The sequence below is a fragment of the Anguilla anguilla genome, chromosome 5, assembly GCF_013347855.1.
Source record: "Anguilla anguilla isolate fAngAng1 chromosome 5, fAngAng1.pri, whole genome shotgun sequence".
Classification (NCBI taxonomy): Eukaryota; Metazoa; Chordata; class Actinopteri; order Anguilliformes; family Anguillidae; genus Anguilla; species Anguilla anguilla.
In genome coordinates, this window is record NC_049205.1 from 18,879,987 (window position 1) to 18,899,986 (window position 20,000).

General features: G+C 48.9%; 1 protein-coding gene across 2 annotated transcripts in view; it reads left to right on the top strand.

The window, feature by feature from the left end:
- Positions 1 to 20,000, top strand: part of cdh13 (cadherin 13, H-cadherin (heart)) — a 453,601-nt gene that overhangs the window by 165,814 nt on the left and 267,787 nt on the right. For both annotated transcript variants that reach the window (XM_035419934.1, XM_035419933.1), the window contains exon 4: positions 16,629 to 16,739. In XM_035419934.1, coding sequence (XP_035275825.1) covers positions 16,629 to 16,739 — 111 coding nt within the window. The remainder of the gene's footprint in view (positions 1 to 16,628; positions 16,740 to 20,000) is intronic.

The window sequence follows — 20,000 nt, forward strand, 5'->3', positions numbered from 1 at the left end:
CAAACATAGTACAACATGTGTATAATGTTGTCTTCTACCCAATAGGTCACTTTACCAAAATGCGTTAGCAAAAGGTGTCAGTCAGCCAATCATAGAAGAGTATTCCCAGGCACATGCTCAAACAGCTACAGATTGGACAATGACTATTTGCCATCAGTAGTCATGTTTGGCTCAGCCTACCTTGAGGCCCACTGTTCCTTCACCATATTCTGTCCAATGGTCACACAGCTTTACTATTATGAGCCAATGAGATGGGGTCAACGAGTAGCACGTTGCAGCTGAGTCAAATGCCCCTGTACAGTTTATTGTGAAAACAAGCTACAGTGCTATATCACTATATTACTGCACATATGCGTAGTGAAAATATACACACAACTCAAACCCCTCTTTTCTCTATTTACCTGCCTGCAGTTTTCTGAGCAAATCCTTCTTTCTCTTCTGCAGTATGCACCATTTAAAGAGCACTTGGACTTCAAAACAAAAAAAAGCCTAGCTGTTCATTTACACAAATATCATTGAAAATGTTGAACCTAACTAGCGGGCTGCCAATGTTTTCCTGAGAGCAGTGCAATAGAACTGCATTAGCATGTGCAGCATGGCAGTTTTGTGCAAAACATGTCTATTTCTCATCTGTCTGCATAGGACCACGGGCCATATCCATTTTAAAGTTCTGCCTGTACATTGCCTGCTTCTTTCCAGAGGTAAATCAGCTGGAAATACATTTGCAGGTATTTTCTGCTCCATTATTTTTGAGAATTTATTCTGTCTATGGAGTAAAATACTGCCCCTCCCCACCAACCCAACAATAGTTAAATCTCCGGAGGTTTCAGTCGAGAAGGCAATTAGCACGCACAGCCTTCTCTTACTGGCTCTTTGATATCAAGATATTTTTGACTATAAATTGGGAACCCCTATCTTCCTTACAGTGGGTCACAGGAATAATGATGTGTCTTCGACTTGAAAAATTACAGTCGCTCAAAAAATTAATTAAAGTTTGGCAGCCCTTTTCTCTGGTATTGAGAACCCTGGCCCCCACAACATTTCGGCTGCCTATCCTCTTACTTCATTGCGTATGTTTTATGATTCTGTCATTTTCCCATGACATATTAGGCTCTATTGTACCTACGCTCGATGCGAAATGAAATAATGGTTCTCCCTGCGCTTCTCGTTTTTTTTTCATTTTCTCTTTGCGCATGATGTTTTAATAGTAATAAAAAAGATTAACACGAACATTTATCATCCCATCAAAGATGAACGTGATAAAATGATGTACAGGAAGTCAGGTGTCCTGATTATTATTAGGACTTGTTTTACAGTGCTGCGAGAGTTTTAGTCACTTCCTGAGTGGTGCACAGAGCAGGTATTCCTCAGTGGTCCTCCTCTGTTTTCGGGGAACGCGTTGGCGGGGCTTTGGCGGGAATCGAGTCGCGCGAAAGCCGCCAGCTGGTCAGCGGTCCGGTCTGTACGCGGCGGCAGACGGCGGGGTTCGGATGGCGGAGCTCCCTCGGTGGAGCGTTCCGTCTGCTTCCGCCGTCTCCGCCTTCGCCAGCCTCCCCCCCCGGTCCGCGGGGATCGGTTTACAGCGGCCGGGAACGGGCGCCTCCGTCGTCACGGGAACCCGAACCGAAGCTTTATTTATTAAAAAAAAAAAAAAAAAGAAATCCCCGCCGGAGCGATCGCGGTCGGCCAGACGCGCGCCGAAATGACTGTGACATCACAATGAGAGCCGTTTGAATGGGAACGGCATTCGCCGCCGTAATGCACATTAAACGCAATCAGATTAAATGAGCTATTTGCGCTCGGAGTGCATAGCGGCCAGCTTTGCGGTGACTCACAATCCATTTGATTCCCCCTCAGCTCCATTTATGTGATATTTCGGATAATGGCTGATATTTAGGTCTTCTTAAGCATTGAAAAGTGCTTTCTGACTGGGTGCGAAAATATATATATTTTTTTAAATCCTCCGGGTAATGCGGTTATTGGAATTATCCCAGTGAGGAACGTCTGATGAATGGAAGTCATTATAAAGAAATTCTGAATTCTGGGAATAATTCATACTCTTAGCAATGGATCGATCCCGGAATTAATGAAAGAATGGATTTCCCTTTTAAAAGCGAGCGAGCGCGCGCTCTGAGATATGAAATTCGCTCGCGTCTTTTCTTCCCTCCGTTTGTCGAGTGGAAGGAGCGCCCGCCAGACTGAACGCGCCCCTTTGTGCGTTGACGAGCGACAAGCGCGCAAACAGCCGAAATAGGAAAAGCGTTTTTGTTTGTCTTTGTTGCTGTCCTCCCCCCCCCCACCCCCGCCCCCACGTCCCCTCCCCCTCCCTCCTGCTCCCGAATCTCAAAATAAACATCCTCTGCGAGATTCGGTAATCTCACACAACAAAGCTCTTCTTTAAAAAAAAAAATACAAGAGCTGTAAACTGTTTAAATACAAGGGCTGCGAAATTAATACAAACTGACTGTTGCGAATGCGCAAGTGCCAACACACCTGTTCGCACGCCTTTAAGGCTTGGCTTAATGGAGCGCTTTTGACACACCTCCTGACACACCTGGCTCCCCTGCCGCCTCTCCTCTTTTGCAGCTGTTGAAGGCGTCTCTCTTTCTTAGGGTCTCGTGAAACCTGGAGCTGCTGATTACAATTAGCCAGGGCTAAATCTGGCACGGTAAACAATGAACAGTAAGTGGTGAAATTTATGTAGGTTTTTGAAACAAGTATTTTTTTCCCCTGTCAAGTATATGAATAAATTGAACAGGAGACACTGCAGTAGCTGTGGCGCGTTATCATTTTTATGCATAGAGGACATGCAGCACATCATATCCTGAAACCCTCCAGGGAAAAAGTAAGAGACAAAAGAATATGCGACGTGACTTTGGTGGCGGAAAGCTGGGAAGTGCTTCACCAATCGCAGAGTGTCTTGCTAGCAGCCCGACAGAACAGTGCAGATTGGGATTGGTGGATATTTTCTAATTATACTTCTGGAGTGACTTTGGCTTAGCAGGAAGTGGTATCCACCAGTCACTGTCAGCATTGTTCTAGCGGCTGTTACCGAGGTGCTGCGTGAATGTTAGAGCTCCTCTAGGAAGGTGACATCATGATTGTCCTGTCACTATTTTATTATCCCCGAAACCCTCCCAGGATTAATTGCAGTGGGGCTGCGAGAGGCGGGCAGTGAGGTCAGTTCCCCTCTGCGCACTCCTTTTCTGTTTCTCTCTTTCCCTCCTCTCTCTCGACTGTGCCTCCCTGCCCCAGCTCCACCCAGCTCCCCTGCCTACCCAAGCCCCACAGCTACGCTTCCGACATACACCCTGGAGCAGTCGGAGTTCGGGGTCAGTTCCATTTTCAGTTCGGCCAGTTCAGTAAATGAATTGACATTCAGCTACGTGCCTCAATTGAAAAAAATAAAATCCTCGCAGAGCATTACGGGCATTTTTCAATTTTGTGAATTGAATTTCAATTAGTTTCCTGAATTGACCGAATTGAAATGGGATTGACCCCCCGGCCCCCGGCAGCAGCCAAAGCCTTTAGTCTCTCTGCGAAGGGCGGATTATTACCCTGCCCCCCCCCCCGCCCCCCCAACCCAAACCCCCCCGCCCCCCGCCCCCGGCCCAGTACAGGTTTGATGTACTGCGATCGTAGGGTTGGAGTTTTTGGGGGGTAGGGGGCGTGGCTCTGCCTCCTCCATCGTCAGGCGGGAGTCAGGGATATGATGTATGCAGAGGGGGAGAAGCCCCCCCCCCCCCCCCCCGCTCTGCTGAATTTGCAAGGACTCTCCTCCGCCTGGCGTTCGGCGGGCCGCCGGCGAAGACGGCGACGGTGATGAAGACGATGCGGACCTGCCTCCGTCAGCACTTCCCCGCCTCTCCGTCTTCACACCTCGATTATCACCTCCTGTCAGGCAGCCGCCGCCACGCGACATCTGGAGGGAGGGAGGGAGGGAGGGAGGGAGAGATGGATAGAGTGCGAGAGAGAAGGAGAGAGAGCAAAATAGAGAGAGAGAGAGAGAAGAGAGAGTAAAAAAGAGAGAGAGAGGGTGACGGAAAGAGGAGAAAATGAGAGAGTGAGAGTGAGAGAGAGAAATAGAAGGAGAGAGACAGAGTGAAAGAGAGAGCAGGAGAGAGAGAGACAAAGCAGAGAGAGCAAAAGAAAGAGAAGGAGAGCGAACAAAAGAGAGAGAGATGGATAGAGCAAAAGAGAGAGGGAGAGATGGATAGAGCAAAAGAGAGAGGGAGAGATGGATAGAGTGAGAGCGCCTCGCTTGCCGCTGGCAGTGAGCAGGGGAGGGAAAGGGGAAGAGCTGACCTGTGTGACAAGCTGCACCTGACAAAGACCTTTCCAGGTGGAAACATAGTGTCGCTCCATTAAACTCTCTTTAGGCACGTTTAAAGTGATAGTTCACTTCATAGGTTTTGTAAAATATTATTTCACTTTTAGTGTATCAAGGCAGTTTTTATGTGTCATGGAGGATATTTTAGTTTTTAGAGACATTTTTGATGACCTAGCAGCTTTACAATAGCATCGGGCGTTAGGAGTTTTGGGGCCTAAAGCATGGATATAAACTTCAAGTAAACTGCAAAACAGCTTGTGCAGAGATGTTATGCCTTTGGTTGTACATATGTTTATTACCCTATTGTTATTTTAAAAATGTTTTATATTATTTTTGGTTGGAAATGACACACGCAGCTTGAGTACGCTGCAGTCACGGTATTATTTTAAAAACACATTACTGGTATTATTTTAAGAGTTATGAAAATAGATATTTATGTTTATGATTATGAATAAACATGATAAAATGAATCTCTTCATACCTACAGCCTCTGGAAACATAACATTGCTGTACAATCTGCTTTGGGGTTGTTTGGAGAAGTGTATTTTCTTGATTTGGATCATAAACCCCTGAATGCTCTATACTTTCCATTGTAAAGCCAGCAGGCCATCATAAAGTTGAAATATGAATAATAACAATCAAAAACTTTAAATATCTAAAATACCCTATATTGAAATGGCATGACACAACCACAACTATTCCTTTTACACAGTGTGTGAGTATCTTTTTTCTTTGTTCCCTCATACCTTCCGCACCAGTGAAATTGCTGGGTGTCACATGTACATGGAGGGTGTCTTTACAGTATTAAAGATCTTGCTGCCCATACAGACAGAGATGTGCCACGTTGAATCACCTATGGCCTTTGTCCTGCTGGCTTAAGGTGGGCTAACCTGGGCGGAAGCCTTCAGAAAGCCCTGCCCAGTTCTTGGGTTCTTTCTGATGAAGCCTAGGGTTAAACAGTTATGTCTTTCACTTTAGAGGTAGGAAAATGGTGAGCATTGTTGGGCTGAATGGCCTGTTATTATCATTATATTGTTATGTTTTTATTAAATCAATGATATTTCTACTAGAGGGTTTTCTTTGTTCCTTGATTCTATTAGAGGGCCTTCTAAATTCATGATGAGGTTTTTGAGGCACCTTGGTTTTTACTTTGCGAGAGAACAAATAACACACAGGCTGGGCTTCAGTCAACAAGGTTCCTTGTACTGCTGAAATGTCTCCCTTTACTATTTACCGGGCCCTTCCTGGTTGCCAGCTCTCATTTATGAGACACTCCAGTCCTCACTCTCTCTCCTTGAGTGTGCTCTGTGGCTTACCGTGTGGATAAGCAGACCCGCGCTCTCATTGGCCCGTGTGTCGGAGGAGCGCTCGCTAACCCGCTGCTACGGGTTACCGCTAGCCGAACAGGGGGGCGCGGGGGACGCGGCGCAATCGCCCGCCGCGAAAGGAAGAGGAACGGCGCGCCTGTTTTTATGCAGATCGGCCTCAACCCGCGCGGTGCCCCGGATCGACCCGCGCGCGGCTCCGCGGCAGCCTGCGTGTTAATCACGGCGGGGGCCATTCCGCTCCCCCCCCCCCCCCTCCCCGCAAAGGCTCTCCGCTTCCAGGCCCATCAATTCACTCGCTCGCCCGCTCCTAATGAGCAGAGCGGGTCCAGGCCTAATGTTTCTATGCCACTGCCCCCCCCCCCCCCCCCGCCCCCCTCTCCCGCCCCTTTTCCGGGCCCTTGCTCAGTAATGGGCTGTGGCGCGCTGCCTCTCCCTGCAGGACCGCGGTATTGTGCTTGTTCGGGTGACAGCGGGCCCGGAAGCCTCTTATCAGATCCGGGGAGGATAAATCTGTTGACCGTGGAGAGGGGAGCTGGCGTGCGGCTAACCTCTCAGAGGGTCTCCGCTGCGTCTCCCCGATGTTCCCGCTCGACGGTTACAGTTCCCAGCCTGCTCTGCAGCGGATGTGCTCGCCGGTGTTTTACTGAACGGTCTATTTTTACTTAAGCCGTTTCCTCTCCTCGCCGTCTTCCTCATTCGGGCTTCCTCTCTTACTTGCTCTTCCTTTTTTTCCTTTCTCTTCTGCTTCCACCTGTCTTCTCACCTCTTCTTCCTTTCTTACTCTCCTCCTCTCACCTGTCTCCGCTTCTTCCCTCTCACCTCTCCCTGTCTCATCTCCTCCTCTTCTTCTTCCTCCTCCTTCCTCCCTCTCTCACCCTCCTCTTCGTGAATAGTCTGAAAACCTCTAATAGCCAAATATGTTAATTTTGCTTTTAAATATGAAGTGAGGAAGTGACAAAATCTACTGTCACTTCTTCATCTCAACAGCACAGCAGGCGTCCAGAGCTGCAGCTCAAACGGTGTCTTTTAAGGATTATCACGGAAAGAAGAAAGAGCAGTCGTGCGTGTCTCTCACCTCGGAGGGCGGGAAAGAAAGTTGTGTCTGTTTCAGCGCGTGCAACAGGAAGCGCCTCCCCCCGTGACTCACTTCTGGCCAACGAGAGATCGCCGCGACTCACCGCTGACCAATCAGCGATCAGACGGCACGTAGCGCGGGGCAGGGAGGGGCGGCAGGCGCGAGTGATTTATGAATACCGCGCGGGAGAGATCCATGAATAACTCTGCAATGGACGGCATGGGCCGTTTGATGTGCGCGATCCATCACTGGAATAGCGAGCAGGTAAAACAACCCGGCCGACGTGTTTGATGCACACATCCCAGCATGCCTCACTGTGCCCTCGGGGATAGAAGGCGATGTGTAACGTGGGGATTGCGGGGGGGGTGGGGGGTGGGGGGGAGGGCGAGGGCGAGGGTTGCTTTGAGCACTCATCAATATCCCCACCGTTACCGGCGGCAAGGCTGATCAGCGCGGCTTTACGATATTAAAGTGCCATCCTTCTGTGTCCAACCATTTGTCAACTTAGTTAAGAGGTAGTGACAAATGATCCTTCTGCAGTTTGACTGTTAGAGGTCTATCTCATTTTTTTCTTCCTTCTCATTCGGTAAGAGTAGTGTATTACTCCTGACACTTAAATAGGATTAAGCCATTTACTGTACTGTACGATTATATCAAGACTTAAAGCCCTTCCTGCTGTAGGTTTTTGTTTTTTTTGTTGTGCTGGAAAAGATGCTTTCTTGTGGCATTCCATCCTGGCAAAGCACAGACAATTACACTATATTACATTACAGGCATTTAGCAGACGACTTTTTTTTAAAATAGCATTTACACCGCATCTATTTATGCAGTTGCATATACTGAAGGACTGCAGGTTAAGTACCTTGCTCGAGGGTGTTGTTCCCGGGAATCACACCTGTCATCTTTAGGTTAGCAGACCAGCTCCTTACCCATTATGCGCAGTGCGTACGCGCAGCAGTCTGCTTACAGCTTCCTGGTTAAGTGGAGGCGTTTGAGGTCCTGCTCGGCGGAGTCTGACCGCTGGTAGAAGGCTTTTGTGGCGGTTGGGTTGTTTCTCGTCTTCGCAAATGGCCTAGCGGGAAAGACGAGTTCGATAGCGCTTTACAATGAGGTCACATGACTCGCCATTAACATTGTAGTTGTTAACTACTAACTACCGATCAGTTAATATGCACAGCTTTGTTAATGTATTTGTACGTTATTAATTCACGTTAACAACTGCATTAGTTAATGTCAATTCATGTTGGGATTTTAAAAAGTTAATATTTTTGTTAATGGTTAACTAATTATAGGTCAGTCCTATGTTTTGCTAATGTATAAATAATCAGGCAGCTAATATGTGAATTCATGTATTTTTTTGTTAACTAGATTTCATGCTCAATTAATATATTTGTACATCACTAATTTGTGTTAACAACTGCATTAGTTAATGCTAATTCACATGACCTTATTTTAAAGTGTTACCAAGAGTTCCTCGCGACGCGTTCTTGTCTGCTGGCGCCGGCTCCGCCTCCTTTTAAAACCGTTTATTCGCCTCCTCCTCAGACTGCGAGGGGCTGCCTTCCTCCTCCCCGTCTCCCGCCCTCCTTCTCTCTGCTGTGTTTTTGCTCCGGGCACGGAGAGGCTGTCGCGCGCGCGGGGAGAAACAGGGTCGCCTCCCTCTCCCTCTCCATCTCTCTCCTTTTTCCTCCCTCTCCTGCTCCCTCTCCATCTCTCCCTCTCTCTTCATCCCTCTCCATCTCTCCTTCTCTCTCCCTCTTCCTCCCTCTTCCTCCCTCTCCCTCTCCATCTCTCCCTCTCTGTCTCTCCCTCTTCCTCCCTCTCCATCTCCCTCTTCCTCCCGCTCCCTCTCTGTCTCTCCTTCTCTCTCTCCCTCTTCCTCCCTCTCCATCTCCCTCTCCCTCCCTCTCCTCTTCCTCCCTCTCCATCTCTCTTTCCCTCCCTCTTCCTCCCTCTCCATCTCCCTCCCTATCCTTCTTCCTCTTCATCTCTCACTCCCTCTCCTTCTCCCGCTCCCTCCCTCTCCCTCTCCTTCTCCTTCTTCCTCTCCCTCCCTCTCCCTCTCTCTCCCTCTTCCTCCCTCTCGCTCCCTCTCCTGCTCCCTCTCCCCCACCGCTTTGTTTTGTCTGCTCTCCAGACAAGACACGCCACTCTCCCGCTCTCTCCCGCTCTCCCCCGGCCTGACCCGCTAATTCCTCTTGGCGGGTAATTGCTGTAATCAGGCGGAGCCGCACTGCGAGCGGGCGCGCGTGCCGCGGGAGCCGCGCGGATGCCGGCGTCCCCGGCGCTCGGAGAGGAGCGTTCCCGCGCGCGCTAATAACCAGCTACGCGACTCCTTGCGTTCGCTAGCCCGCTCGCGTGAAAGGCCGCCGTTGCCTTAATGGCACTGTGAGAACGGCGCTGTGGGTAATTATGCCGTTATAATGGAAAATGCTCGCGTCGGAGTCAAATTGAATAAAATGCTTTGTTGAAATATGAAATTTACATAAAATTGAAGTTTTCCTTCGGTAGCCTGGCTTGCGTGGTAAAGTAATAAAAACAGACATGGCCAAATGCGCGTTGATTACGTACAATATGGCACGTGTTATACCGTCTAACAGGCCCTGGTTGACGACTGAAATGGTGTTATGTTACATTGTTATGGCAGGACAGTCAGAAGGATAATATTGTTAATGAGCTATTGTTAGCTTATTAACAGTGTTATTGCAGTTGTTATAAACTTGTTACAACATATCGCACCTCAAGAGCACTGTCTCGGAACATATTTAGTTATATCAATGAAAATATTTTATCAATAACACTGTCAGTGTAACTTGCTGTGTTATTGGCTGGTGGATTCCCTTCATCCTCTCATGTGGCATTAACTAAGAATGCAAACACCCAGCTTGAGTTCTGCCAATAGAAAACAGGCCAAGCTTGGAAACTAAGAGGTGGATTGTGGGGAGCTACTGCTCCAGCTCCCTGCAGAGGTGTGTGTCCGTGTGTGTGTGTGTGTGTGTCTGTGTGTGTGCCCGTGTATGAGTGTGTGTGCGTGTGTCTGTGTGTGTGTACATGTGTGAGCGTGTGTGTGTATGTCTGTGTGTGTGCATGTGCGTGTGTGTGTGTGTGTCTGTGTGTCTGTGTACATGTGTGAGTGTGTGTGTGTATGTGTGTGTGTGTGTGTGTGTGTGCGTGTGTGTGTGTGTGTGTGTGCGTGTGTGTGTGTGTGTGTGTATGTCTGTGTGTCTGTGTGTCTGTGTACATGTGTAAGCGTGTGTGTGTATGTCTGTGTGTGTGCATGCGCGTGTGTGTGCGTGTGTGTGTGTGTCTGTGTGTGTGCGCTTGCATGTGCGCAAAGTGAGTGCAGCCGAATGTAGAATACCAATATGTCAGGCAGTGAGAGTTAGCAGCGCTGCCCGTCACAGGCAGTGCTACAGATGGCCGGCGGCCCGATGCACATTTTAACTCCAGAAAGACCAGCGGCGCGTGCGCAGCACCTCAGCAGAGCCAAGCGCTTCGCTGCCGTCGCCGCGGCACCCCGCGCGGTTAGCGGGTGTCCAGACCGACGCCAGGTTCCGGAGCGCTACAGGAGCCGGACGGCACGGTACCAAACCTCGGCGTCACTCGCGCGCCGATCCTTGAGCACGGTAAAGGGTTCCCAGACGGGGCTGCGGTTTATTTTTCCATAAACCTGTGTCTATTTCTCAACGCTCGCGGGAGGGGGGGGGGGGGAGTTTTGCATTCAGAGAGGAGGAGGCAGATGGATGTTGTGTTTCCGCCGCTCGGCGATGTGCTGAGCTTTTCGCCGGCGTTGTCCTGGGGCCCTGGGAGGGTGTTAGCCCGTCTGCGTGAGGCGTGAGCAATCGGATACATGTTAACGGGCTGGAGTCATCAAAGCAGCCCAGTTTGCCACTGTGAGCTGTCAGTTTCCTGAAGGCTTGTTAATTGTTATTTATGATCATATAGAGCCTTTTGGGGGGGGGGGGGGGGGTGAGATACTCTGCACATCTCTGTGTTGGTGTCCGCAAGCTTTCGCATCTCCATCAGCTGACAAACAGTGCCTCGCGCTCATCTGAGAGTCCAGACTCATGTGACTGCTGCTGCTGCTGTATGTTATTGTCAGTCATCCTCAATGTGTGAGTGTGTGTGCGTGTGTGTGTGTGGGTGTGTTTGTGTGTGCGTGTTTGTGCGTGCGTGTGTGTATGTTTGTGTATGCGCATGTCTTTGTGTGTGTATATCTGTGTGGGTGTGTGTGTGCATGTGTCTGTGTGTGGACAGTATGTGTGTGTGTGTGTGTGCATGCGTGCCTGCATGTGTATGTGTGTGTGTGTGTGTCTTTGTGTGCGTATGTCTGCGTGTGTGTATGTCTGTGTCTGTGTGTGTGTATGTGTGTGTGATAGTGTGTGTGTGTGTGTGTGTGTGATTATGCGTGTATGTGTGTGTGTGTGTGTGTGTGTGTGTGTGTGACAGTGTGTGTGTGTGTGATTATGCGTGTATGTCTCTGTGTGTGTGTGTGTGTGTGAGACAGCCCTGTCACTTGTTTAATTTCTCTTTCTCTCCTCTGTCTCCCTCATTGTGCTGCTGGCAGTGTGTGTGCTTGATGTAATTAGAGCTCTTGTGGGTGTTTAGGTGCTGCTGCAGATTGTATTTGTCATTCATAAGGGTGGCGAGAGGCTCTCAGATTGAATGCATTAGTCCTGCTGCTGTGACCTGAGCTGAGGGTGACCAGTTGCGTGGCCAGCACTGATAAAACCTTTCCCTGGAGTGTGTGACAAGGGCAGGCAGTTAGCTGGAGAAATTACCTCTGGAAGGCAGGAAGGGAAGAGACAACAGAGCACACACACACACACACTCATGCACACGCACACACGCACACACACACACCCATGCATGCAAGCACGCACACACACACACACACACACTCATACGTGCAAGCACACACACACACCCAAGCATGCAGAGACACACACACACATTCATACATGCAAGCACACACACACACACACACAACCATACATACAAGCACACACACACACACACACTCATACATGCAAGCACACACACACACACACACACACACACTCATACATGCAAGCACACACACACACCCAAGTGTGCACACACACACACACACACACACTCATACATGCAAGCACACACACACACACACACACACACACATACATCCAAGCACACACACACACACACACAAGTACACACACACGCATGCACACGTGCACGCACACACACGCGCATTAACACAAGCAGAGACTCTGTGACAGAATCACATCTGAAAAGGCACACTCATGCGCTCAGTAATAGGCCTGTGTGCTCTGAAACGTGCACGCACGTAAACAGACTAGCACGTAATCTGCAGCTCACTTTGTGAGTTCTCTGGACGCAATCACATTTGCATATCCTGAGGGAAAACGTAGCGGTGCATCTGCGTGTAATGCAGTTACCTGGGCCGTATAGATGATGGTTTTCTACGTGCTGACGAGTAATCATGGTAAATATGTTTCCCTTCTCTGAACAGCGGGGCCCAAAGAGTGAGTAAACACACTGCAGACTATATGGCAATACGAAAGCTTACAGTGTAAGGAAAAAAAAAATGTTACTAGCAGAAGAAGCAAGGAGCGTTTAAAAAGCAATCATGTGCAGTGTATGCAAATACAGTGTATGCTTATTTACTTTACCGCCCCTCTACCTCTGTTTATGTCCCTCTCTTCTCTCGTTGAAGGAGATAAGTAAGCAATCCTCCTCTCTGGAGAAATTCAGTGCCATTGTCATAGCGTGTCTGCTGTCTGATCTCTGTCCCACTGTGAGAGGTACAAACAGGCTTCTCCTCATCTCTTCTGCCCAAGGTCTGAGGAAACCCAAAAACGCTCCAGGATGAGCTGAGCAACCGGAAAAAAGAAGTATAACTCAGAGAGAGGGGAGGTTTGACCGGGCCAGTTCTAAAAGCGTTCCTGTCTCAGAGAGAGGGGAGGTTTGACCGGGCCAGTTCTAAAAGCGTTCCTGTCTCAGAGAGAGGGGAGGTTTGACCGGGCCAGTTCTAAAAGCGTTCCTGTCTCAGAGAGAGGGGAGGTTTGACCGGGCCAGTTCTAAAAGCGTTCCTGTCTCAGAGAGAGGGGAGGTTTGACCGGGCCAGTTCTAAAAGCGTTCCTGTCTCAGAGAGAGGGGAGGTTGGACCGGGCCAGTTCTAAAAGCGTTCCTGTCTCAGAGAGAGGGGAGGTTTGACCGGGCCAGTTCTAAAAGCGTTCCTGTCTCAGAGAGAGAGGGGAGGTTTGACCGGGCCAGTTCTAAAAGCGTTCCTGTCTCAGAGAGAGGGGAGGTTTGACCGGGCCAGTTCTAAAAGCGTTCCTGTCTCAGAGAGAGGGGAGGTTTGACCAGGGCCAGTTCTAAAAGCGTTCCTGTCTCAGAGAGAGAGGAGGTTTGACCGGGCCAGTTCTAAAAGCGTTCCTGTCTCAGAGAGAGGGGAGGTTTGACCGGGCCAGTTCTAAAAGCGTTCCTGTCTCAGAGAGAGGGGAGGTTTGACCGGTCCAGTTCTAAAAGCGTTCCTGTCTCAGAGAGAGGGGAGGTTTGACCGGGCCAGTTCTAAAAGCGTTCCTGTCTCAGAGAGAGGGGAGGTTTGACCAGGGCCAGTTCTAAAAGCGTTCCTGTCTCAGAGAGAGGGGAGGTTTGACCGGGCCAGTTCTAAAAGCGTTCCTGTCTCAGAGAGAGGGGAGGTTTGACCGGGCCAGTTCTAAAAGCCTTCCTGTCTCAGAGACTGACAGGTGGGGGGGGAAGCTGAGCGGCGGGGTCCCGCCCTTTTCTTAATGTCGTAAATCTCGGAGGCCGGGAACCTTTCGCGCCCTCATTACCAGCTGCCTCGCGCCTCAACCCGTGCTTGTCGGGGGTGGGGGGGGGTTGGGGTGGGGGGGGGGGGTGGGGGGATGGGGTGGAGACATGTCAGGCACAGGCGCGCTTCCCCCGCGGCCCCTCCACCCCTCCCCCTCCTTTATCTCTCCATCCCTCCGGCAGGAGGCGAGGCAGTCCTCCGGCTATCAGCCGCACCGCCCCCCCTGACTAACCGCTCCCCCCCGGGGCGGGCGGGAGGACAGCGAGAGGGCCGCCAGCCCCCCGGCCCTGTTATCGCGGCCGCTCGATTGGCTCTCCCGCCCGGCCGGGGGACTGATCGGAGCGACGCCGCGTTTAATTGCTAATTAGCGTCCGGGCTGCCGCTCAAGCGCGGACGATGTGACGAGGGGGGCGTCGGGCTTTTAAAAGTTTCCGATTAAAAACATCAGAGGCCTGTCTCACGCAGATAAGCGTATTTCTCCTCACTTCGTGGTGCGGCATTTTTTTAAAAACTCTTCTCGAACGCTTTCACGGGCTTCTCCGAGCTTCCTTTATTAGCCGGGAATGTAAAGTGCCGGGGTCGGGGGGGGTCAATTTCATTTCAATTCAGTCGGTTTAGAAAAATGAATTGAAATTCCGTTCAGGAATCAGAAAGAATACCTCTAATGTTCCACGAGGAGTTTTAAAACTCATGAATTGAATTTCGGTTCATTTCCCAAACTGATTGATTCGAGATGGAATTGACCCGCAACTCTAGTCAGTACATCATCGCCATAGTAACATAAATATAAACACACTGACGGCGACACCCTTCACTGCGAAGATAAGTAAACATGCCAGGTCAGATTTAATGGAACCCTGGCTGTTCTCCAAAAATGAACATAAAATAATAGCGGTAAGTTGGCTTTCGACGCTGGCGGTGTACCCTGCATAATTGTTTCCCATATTGAAGGCGCAGAGGGCATTTCTGTTCAGTATTTCTGGCTAAACTGAGGGGTAGAATGTGAAGTGTAGCTCTGAAGCTAGTTAGTGCTAGACATGCAGATATATAGACAGGGGTGGGTCTTTTTTTTGGCAATAGGCTGGGCTAGTACGCAAAAATGTCTGCTAGCCCAGCTGAAATGCTACTAGCTATTTTTAAATCCATAACCACCCATGATTAATATTAATCTCGTCACATTCACTACATGCACGGTACATTCTCCTTTGAGTAAGATTTTCTTGAATAATACTACACATAGAACAACAAAATGTATTTGCCCATTATAGATCAAGGCTACATTGAGAGAACAATCGTGAGTGAAAGTGTTAACTCAACACCATCCCAACAAGTACAAAATCAGTAGCTAGAAGAGGCAGCATATGCAAAAAAAGTTATATATTTTGAATGAACAATTCATACATCAGGTTTTCACTGCTGAAATTAATCAACTTAGGCAATTTACAAATTAAACAAAGTAACGTCTATAATTTACGATTTCTAATTAATTCTATTGAATCTAATTCAATAAATAAAATTGCTTATCAATAGCAATTTTCACAATTTATGGGGAAAATGTCCACTCGCACCAGTGCTCCTAAATTATATTTTATATTTGCATTTTCCAAATTCTTTGAGCATATGCAAGCAAAACACTGTACTAATGTACATAGTAAGCATAGTAAGACAGTTTGTGCATAGCCAGTTCCTACAAGTCACCCAGTCTTGTTTCCTTGTATTTTTTTAAGATGAATAGTTTTTGGGTTGATGTGGTGGGAGTATTTATTATCTTATGCATTTATCAGCTCAATGTTATTACTGACACAATCGAGAAGCGCAGATGACAGTCTTGCGTGAGTCTTGCCTCTACATTCGCACTACAGGCCAGTGTTGAGTGCCGATTGGCTCTCCGAGGCCAAGCCCTTCAAATTGATTGGCTGACTGGGAAGCCCAGGGGGGAAAGCGGGCCAGGAGGAGCCTGCCTGACACACCACGACACTGAAATTTAAGGTGACACCACAGGCACACATTAACACAAAAAGACAATGAGAGATCAATGCACAGTTTATCGTGATTTTGTGTTTGTAGTCCATTGGGCGCTTTTTAAATTGCCACTCACCCGGTGGGCTGGTGCCCTCTTCTTGGCACTCACCCTTCGACTAAATCGCTCACCTCGGGCAAGCGGGCAGCCTTAATGTCTGCGCGAGAGTGAAATGCACATATCGAAGGAGTCAGTCAGGGCCTGATTATAAAAGAACTATTAAACTGACAGAGGCACACCGGTAGTGCTTCTAACTCTATTAGTATGCATTTTATCCCTGTTGGACTCATATAAACACTATTAGAGGTGACGTGAGGCTGTTATTGATTTAGCAGGAGGAATCTCGGTGTGCAGGTGCTGATTGCTGAGTGTGTGTAATGGCCGCAATGAGAGATGATGCGGGTGTCTCAGAGCTGCTGTATGGGTCTGTGTTTGCTGGGCGCGTGTGTCTGTGCGTTAGCCTAGGTATCAGCTCTGCTATACTCAGGCTGGGTGGGTTCAAGGCATGTGGTGCCCTGACGCTGTTATCTCCCCGGGAGACCTTTGTCTGATACACATTTCACACTGAGAGCAGACTAGAGATCCCGCAAAGCACTGTGTGTGTGTGTGTGTGTGCGTCTGTGTAGGAGAGACAGTTGGTATGTTTGTGTGTGTCTGTGTGTGTGTCTATGTGACTGTGTGTGTCTGGGTAGGGAAGAGTTGGCGTGTGTGTGAGTGTGTGTCTGTGTGTCTGTGTAGGAGAGACAGTTGGTATGTTTGTGTGTGTCTGTGTGTGTGTCTATGTGACTGTGTGTGTCTGGGTAGGGAAGAGTTGGCGTGTGTGTGAGTGTGTGTCTGTGTGTCTGTGTAGGAGAGACAGTTGGTATGTTTGTCTGTGTGTGTCTGTGTGTGTGTCTATGTGACTGTGTGTGTCTGGGTAGGGGAGAGTTGGCATGTCTGTGTGTGTGTGTGTGTGAAAGAGAGAGAGAGTTGGTGTGTGTGTGTATGAGTGCATGTGTGTGTTTGTGTGCATGTGTGACAGATGTGTTTTTGATCCTCTGTGTCTCTTTCTGTAGGAGATTTTGGGTCTGGGACTGGTACTCAACAGGACCAAGAGGTCCCTGCTGGTCCCCCCAATGTTCGTACCTGAAAACCAGAGGGCCCCGTTCCCAAAATTCATTGGCATGGTGAGTGTCCCTGCGTGCTCAGACTCACGTTTCCCCATTGCAGAATCGCCTGTGTGACAATACTGCATTGTGTAGGGCCTGACCCACTAGAACACAGACATTGATATCATTATCTTTCAGTGAATGGTATTTCTGTGTGTGTGTGTGTGTGTGTGTGTGTGTGTGTGCATGTTGGCTTGTGTGTGTCTGAGTGTGCGCGATCTTGCGTTTGTTACCGACCCCCCCCCCCCCCCCCCCCCCCACTCTAGTGACTAATCCAGCTACAGCATGCAGCGGCGAATGTATGGTACCTGCCACACATGTCTGTCTGTCTGTCTGTCTGTTCGTCTGTCTCTAAAATCACATGGTTGTAAGTAGACATTATTCGCATATTACGCCTCTCTATACTGGGGGATTACATCGTGCCAGATTGAACCATGAGTAGAGCTGGGTCTAGTCATAGAGGCAGGGGTCGTTGTTTTAGGACAGGCTGCTGTAAATTATATTTGTCTATGTCTGAAAACAAGCCATTGAAAACTCAAGGTCCTGCACGACATCCAGCGTCATCTGGTTTTTGTTGTGTTTAAAGAACGCCTCGTTCACGTTGTTGCTTGGCTAAAGATTTCACACACGTGGTTTCCGAGATCTAAACAGGCATATGATTGAAACACAACCACAGAAACCTGCTGACGCCGCAGCCCTCCGAGAATGCGGTTTGAGAACATTTCTGTGAACAGCGCAGATAATATTCACTGATATCCCCAAACAATTGATAATGGTCAACCAATAGTAAGTGGTGAAATGTTGGCCCTGCCAAAGGAGAGAAGTCATGTGGCCAAAACAGGATTCATTCATTCTGACAGATAAACCCACCCTCCCTCGATTGCTGGTAGGACCGCTCCGTATTCCCTGCTCGTTTTTGCCTCCAGCATCGTTATTTTTTCCCATCGTGCCTTTTTTTGCGGCTGATCTGGCTTTGGCCTGGTTTCGGATTCAACGGAGCTTGGCAAATTGGGAGGGAAAATGCGGGCCGCTCTCCTCCTCCTGTGCGAGGGCGTCCGGCCGCTTGCGATTCGCACCGCCGGCTGTTCCAGACAGGAGCAGATGCTCCGCGTTCCGCATCCTGTCCGGGCGGCCGTTTGGGAGGGGTCTCTGAGGCTCCGTCTCCGCCCCCCGAACCAGGTTTCAGACGGCTGGTCTCTCCCGAGCCAAGGTTCAGAGCCAACGTACAGTAGGTCCTGCGGAGTGAATGCGATGCCCATCCTCTCCTCGTCCGGGATCAGAATCTCCCCTCCGATGGCCTGTGATTGCCTTCCCCTCCCCTGGTCTGCATGTGCAATGTGCAGTGTCACCCCCTGCCCCCCCCCCCACACACAGTTCAAGTAATTGCAATCACCACCACCCTTCAGTTCTTTATCTTTATGAAATGTTTTACATACCCTTTCTACCTTACGGTGGGGGTCCCCTGCATGCCTTTGTGCCAGGGTCAGCAACAGTTGAAAGCCCCTGTTAGTCCCCCCTCCTCCCTCCCCGCCCCCAAATGTAGTTTCAGAGGAGGGTTCCACAACCCCAGTACCAAAGGATCCATCTCCACCCTTAAAACAAATTTCATAGGGTTAGCGTCTACCTCAGAGGGCAGTTAATACAAGATCCACGTCCACCCTTGAGCCCAGTTTCGTCTCCAGGGTTCGTCTCCACGCCTAATCCCGGTTTCTAACGATGCACCTCCACCCCTGAGCCCAATTTCAGAAAGTTCGACTTCACCCTCGAGTCAAGCTTCAGAGAGATGATCTACAATCTTAGACAGTGGCTGACACACTTCACTAAAAGTATGAATATTTATTCGCATGTAAGTACATCTCTGGAGCCAAACATCTACCGCTGGAGATCCATAGCAGAACTGCATCCATAGCTGGCTACCAGGCTTCGCTGAGTACACTTAATGTTCGAGCGCCCTAATGCATTCGAATGCAGTGGAGGGTGTTCACTCCACCGAAAAGACTGCACTGAAGAACTATGGCCCGCAAAATGAAGCCTCTAAAATAAAACATCACACGCCGCCATCTACACATAATGTGTAATTGTACACCGGGGAGCCTCGCTTCAGTACTGCAGCTTCTTGACTTTTTTCTTCCTCATTTCTTTTCTTTTTTTCATTTCTGGTGATTTTTTTTAGAGTTCCCGTGTTCCGCAGTGCTTTTCCAGGGATGCTGGGCTTCTTTCGCTTGTCCTCATGCTGTAGGTTCATTCTGACCAATGAGGCATCGAGGTTATGTCACAGGACAGGAAGTTTGAGACTGGGCAGAGTTGGTCATATTGTGCCATCACCGAGTAGGTGATGTCGCAATGTGACACTGTCATCTCGTGACAAACCTGTAGAGGACTGAACTTACACTCTCAAGAATTTTCCATTCCCTTTTTTTAGGTTTTGATTTAACAAACTGAAATCCAAGACGTTTTTTTTTTTTTTTTTCCCCCTCTTGAATCTCCCAGAAGTTGAGATGAAATGCAGACATTGGTGTGACTGGCTCTGCAATCTCCAGCATGTCATCCCTCTTCTCTCCTTCTTGCTGCTCTTGTGTTAAGGCCGAGCTGTCTGGATAATCACCGTCTCACCTCCAGACGTATGGCACGTACTTATTAGAGTTGGCAGAAACTTTCCGGACTGCACTTTTTAGTACGGGTTTAAACTTTAGATTGACAACATCCTGAATGTTCTCAATTTTTTCCTTCAGTACTACATCATTATTGGAGAGAAACGGGGTGAGGGCGGAACTTATGATTGGCAAGTGGTTTGCCAGAGCATTCAAATTACAATCATAGACATTACTTCCATTTATATGTTATCCTTTATATGTGGTAAAAGCTGCCGTACTTCTCCGTTGGACAGGCTGAGTTTAGGGCAAATCAAATCAGATCTTTAAATAAATCTTTCAACAGATCTGGAGGAAATGTATCAGCGTGATGCATACAGTAGATACCACAGATCTGTATGTGTATCTACAGAGAGAGAGTGAGCTGGCACGCTAAACAGGATGGTACACTCATTCTATCACACTTTCTCTCCCTCTTACACACACACACACACACATACACACAGATGCAAACACTAGTGTGAATACACGCAAGCGCACAAACACGCACACATGCACATGCACACAGACACACACCACACACACACACAGACACACACATGCACACATACACACAAACACTGATGCACACGTGCGAATACATGCACACGCACTCAGACACACACACACACACACACACACAGACACA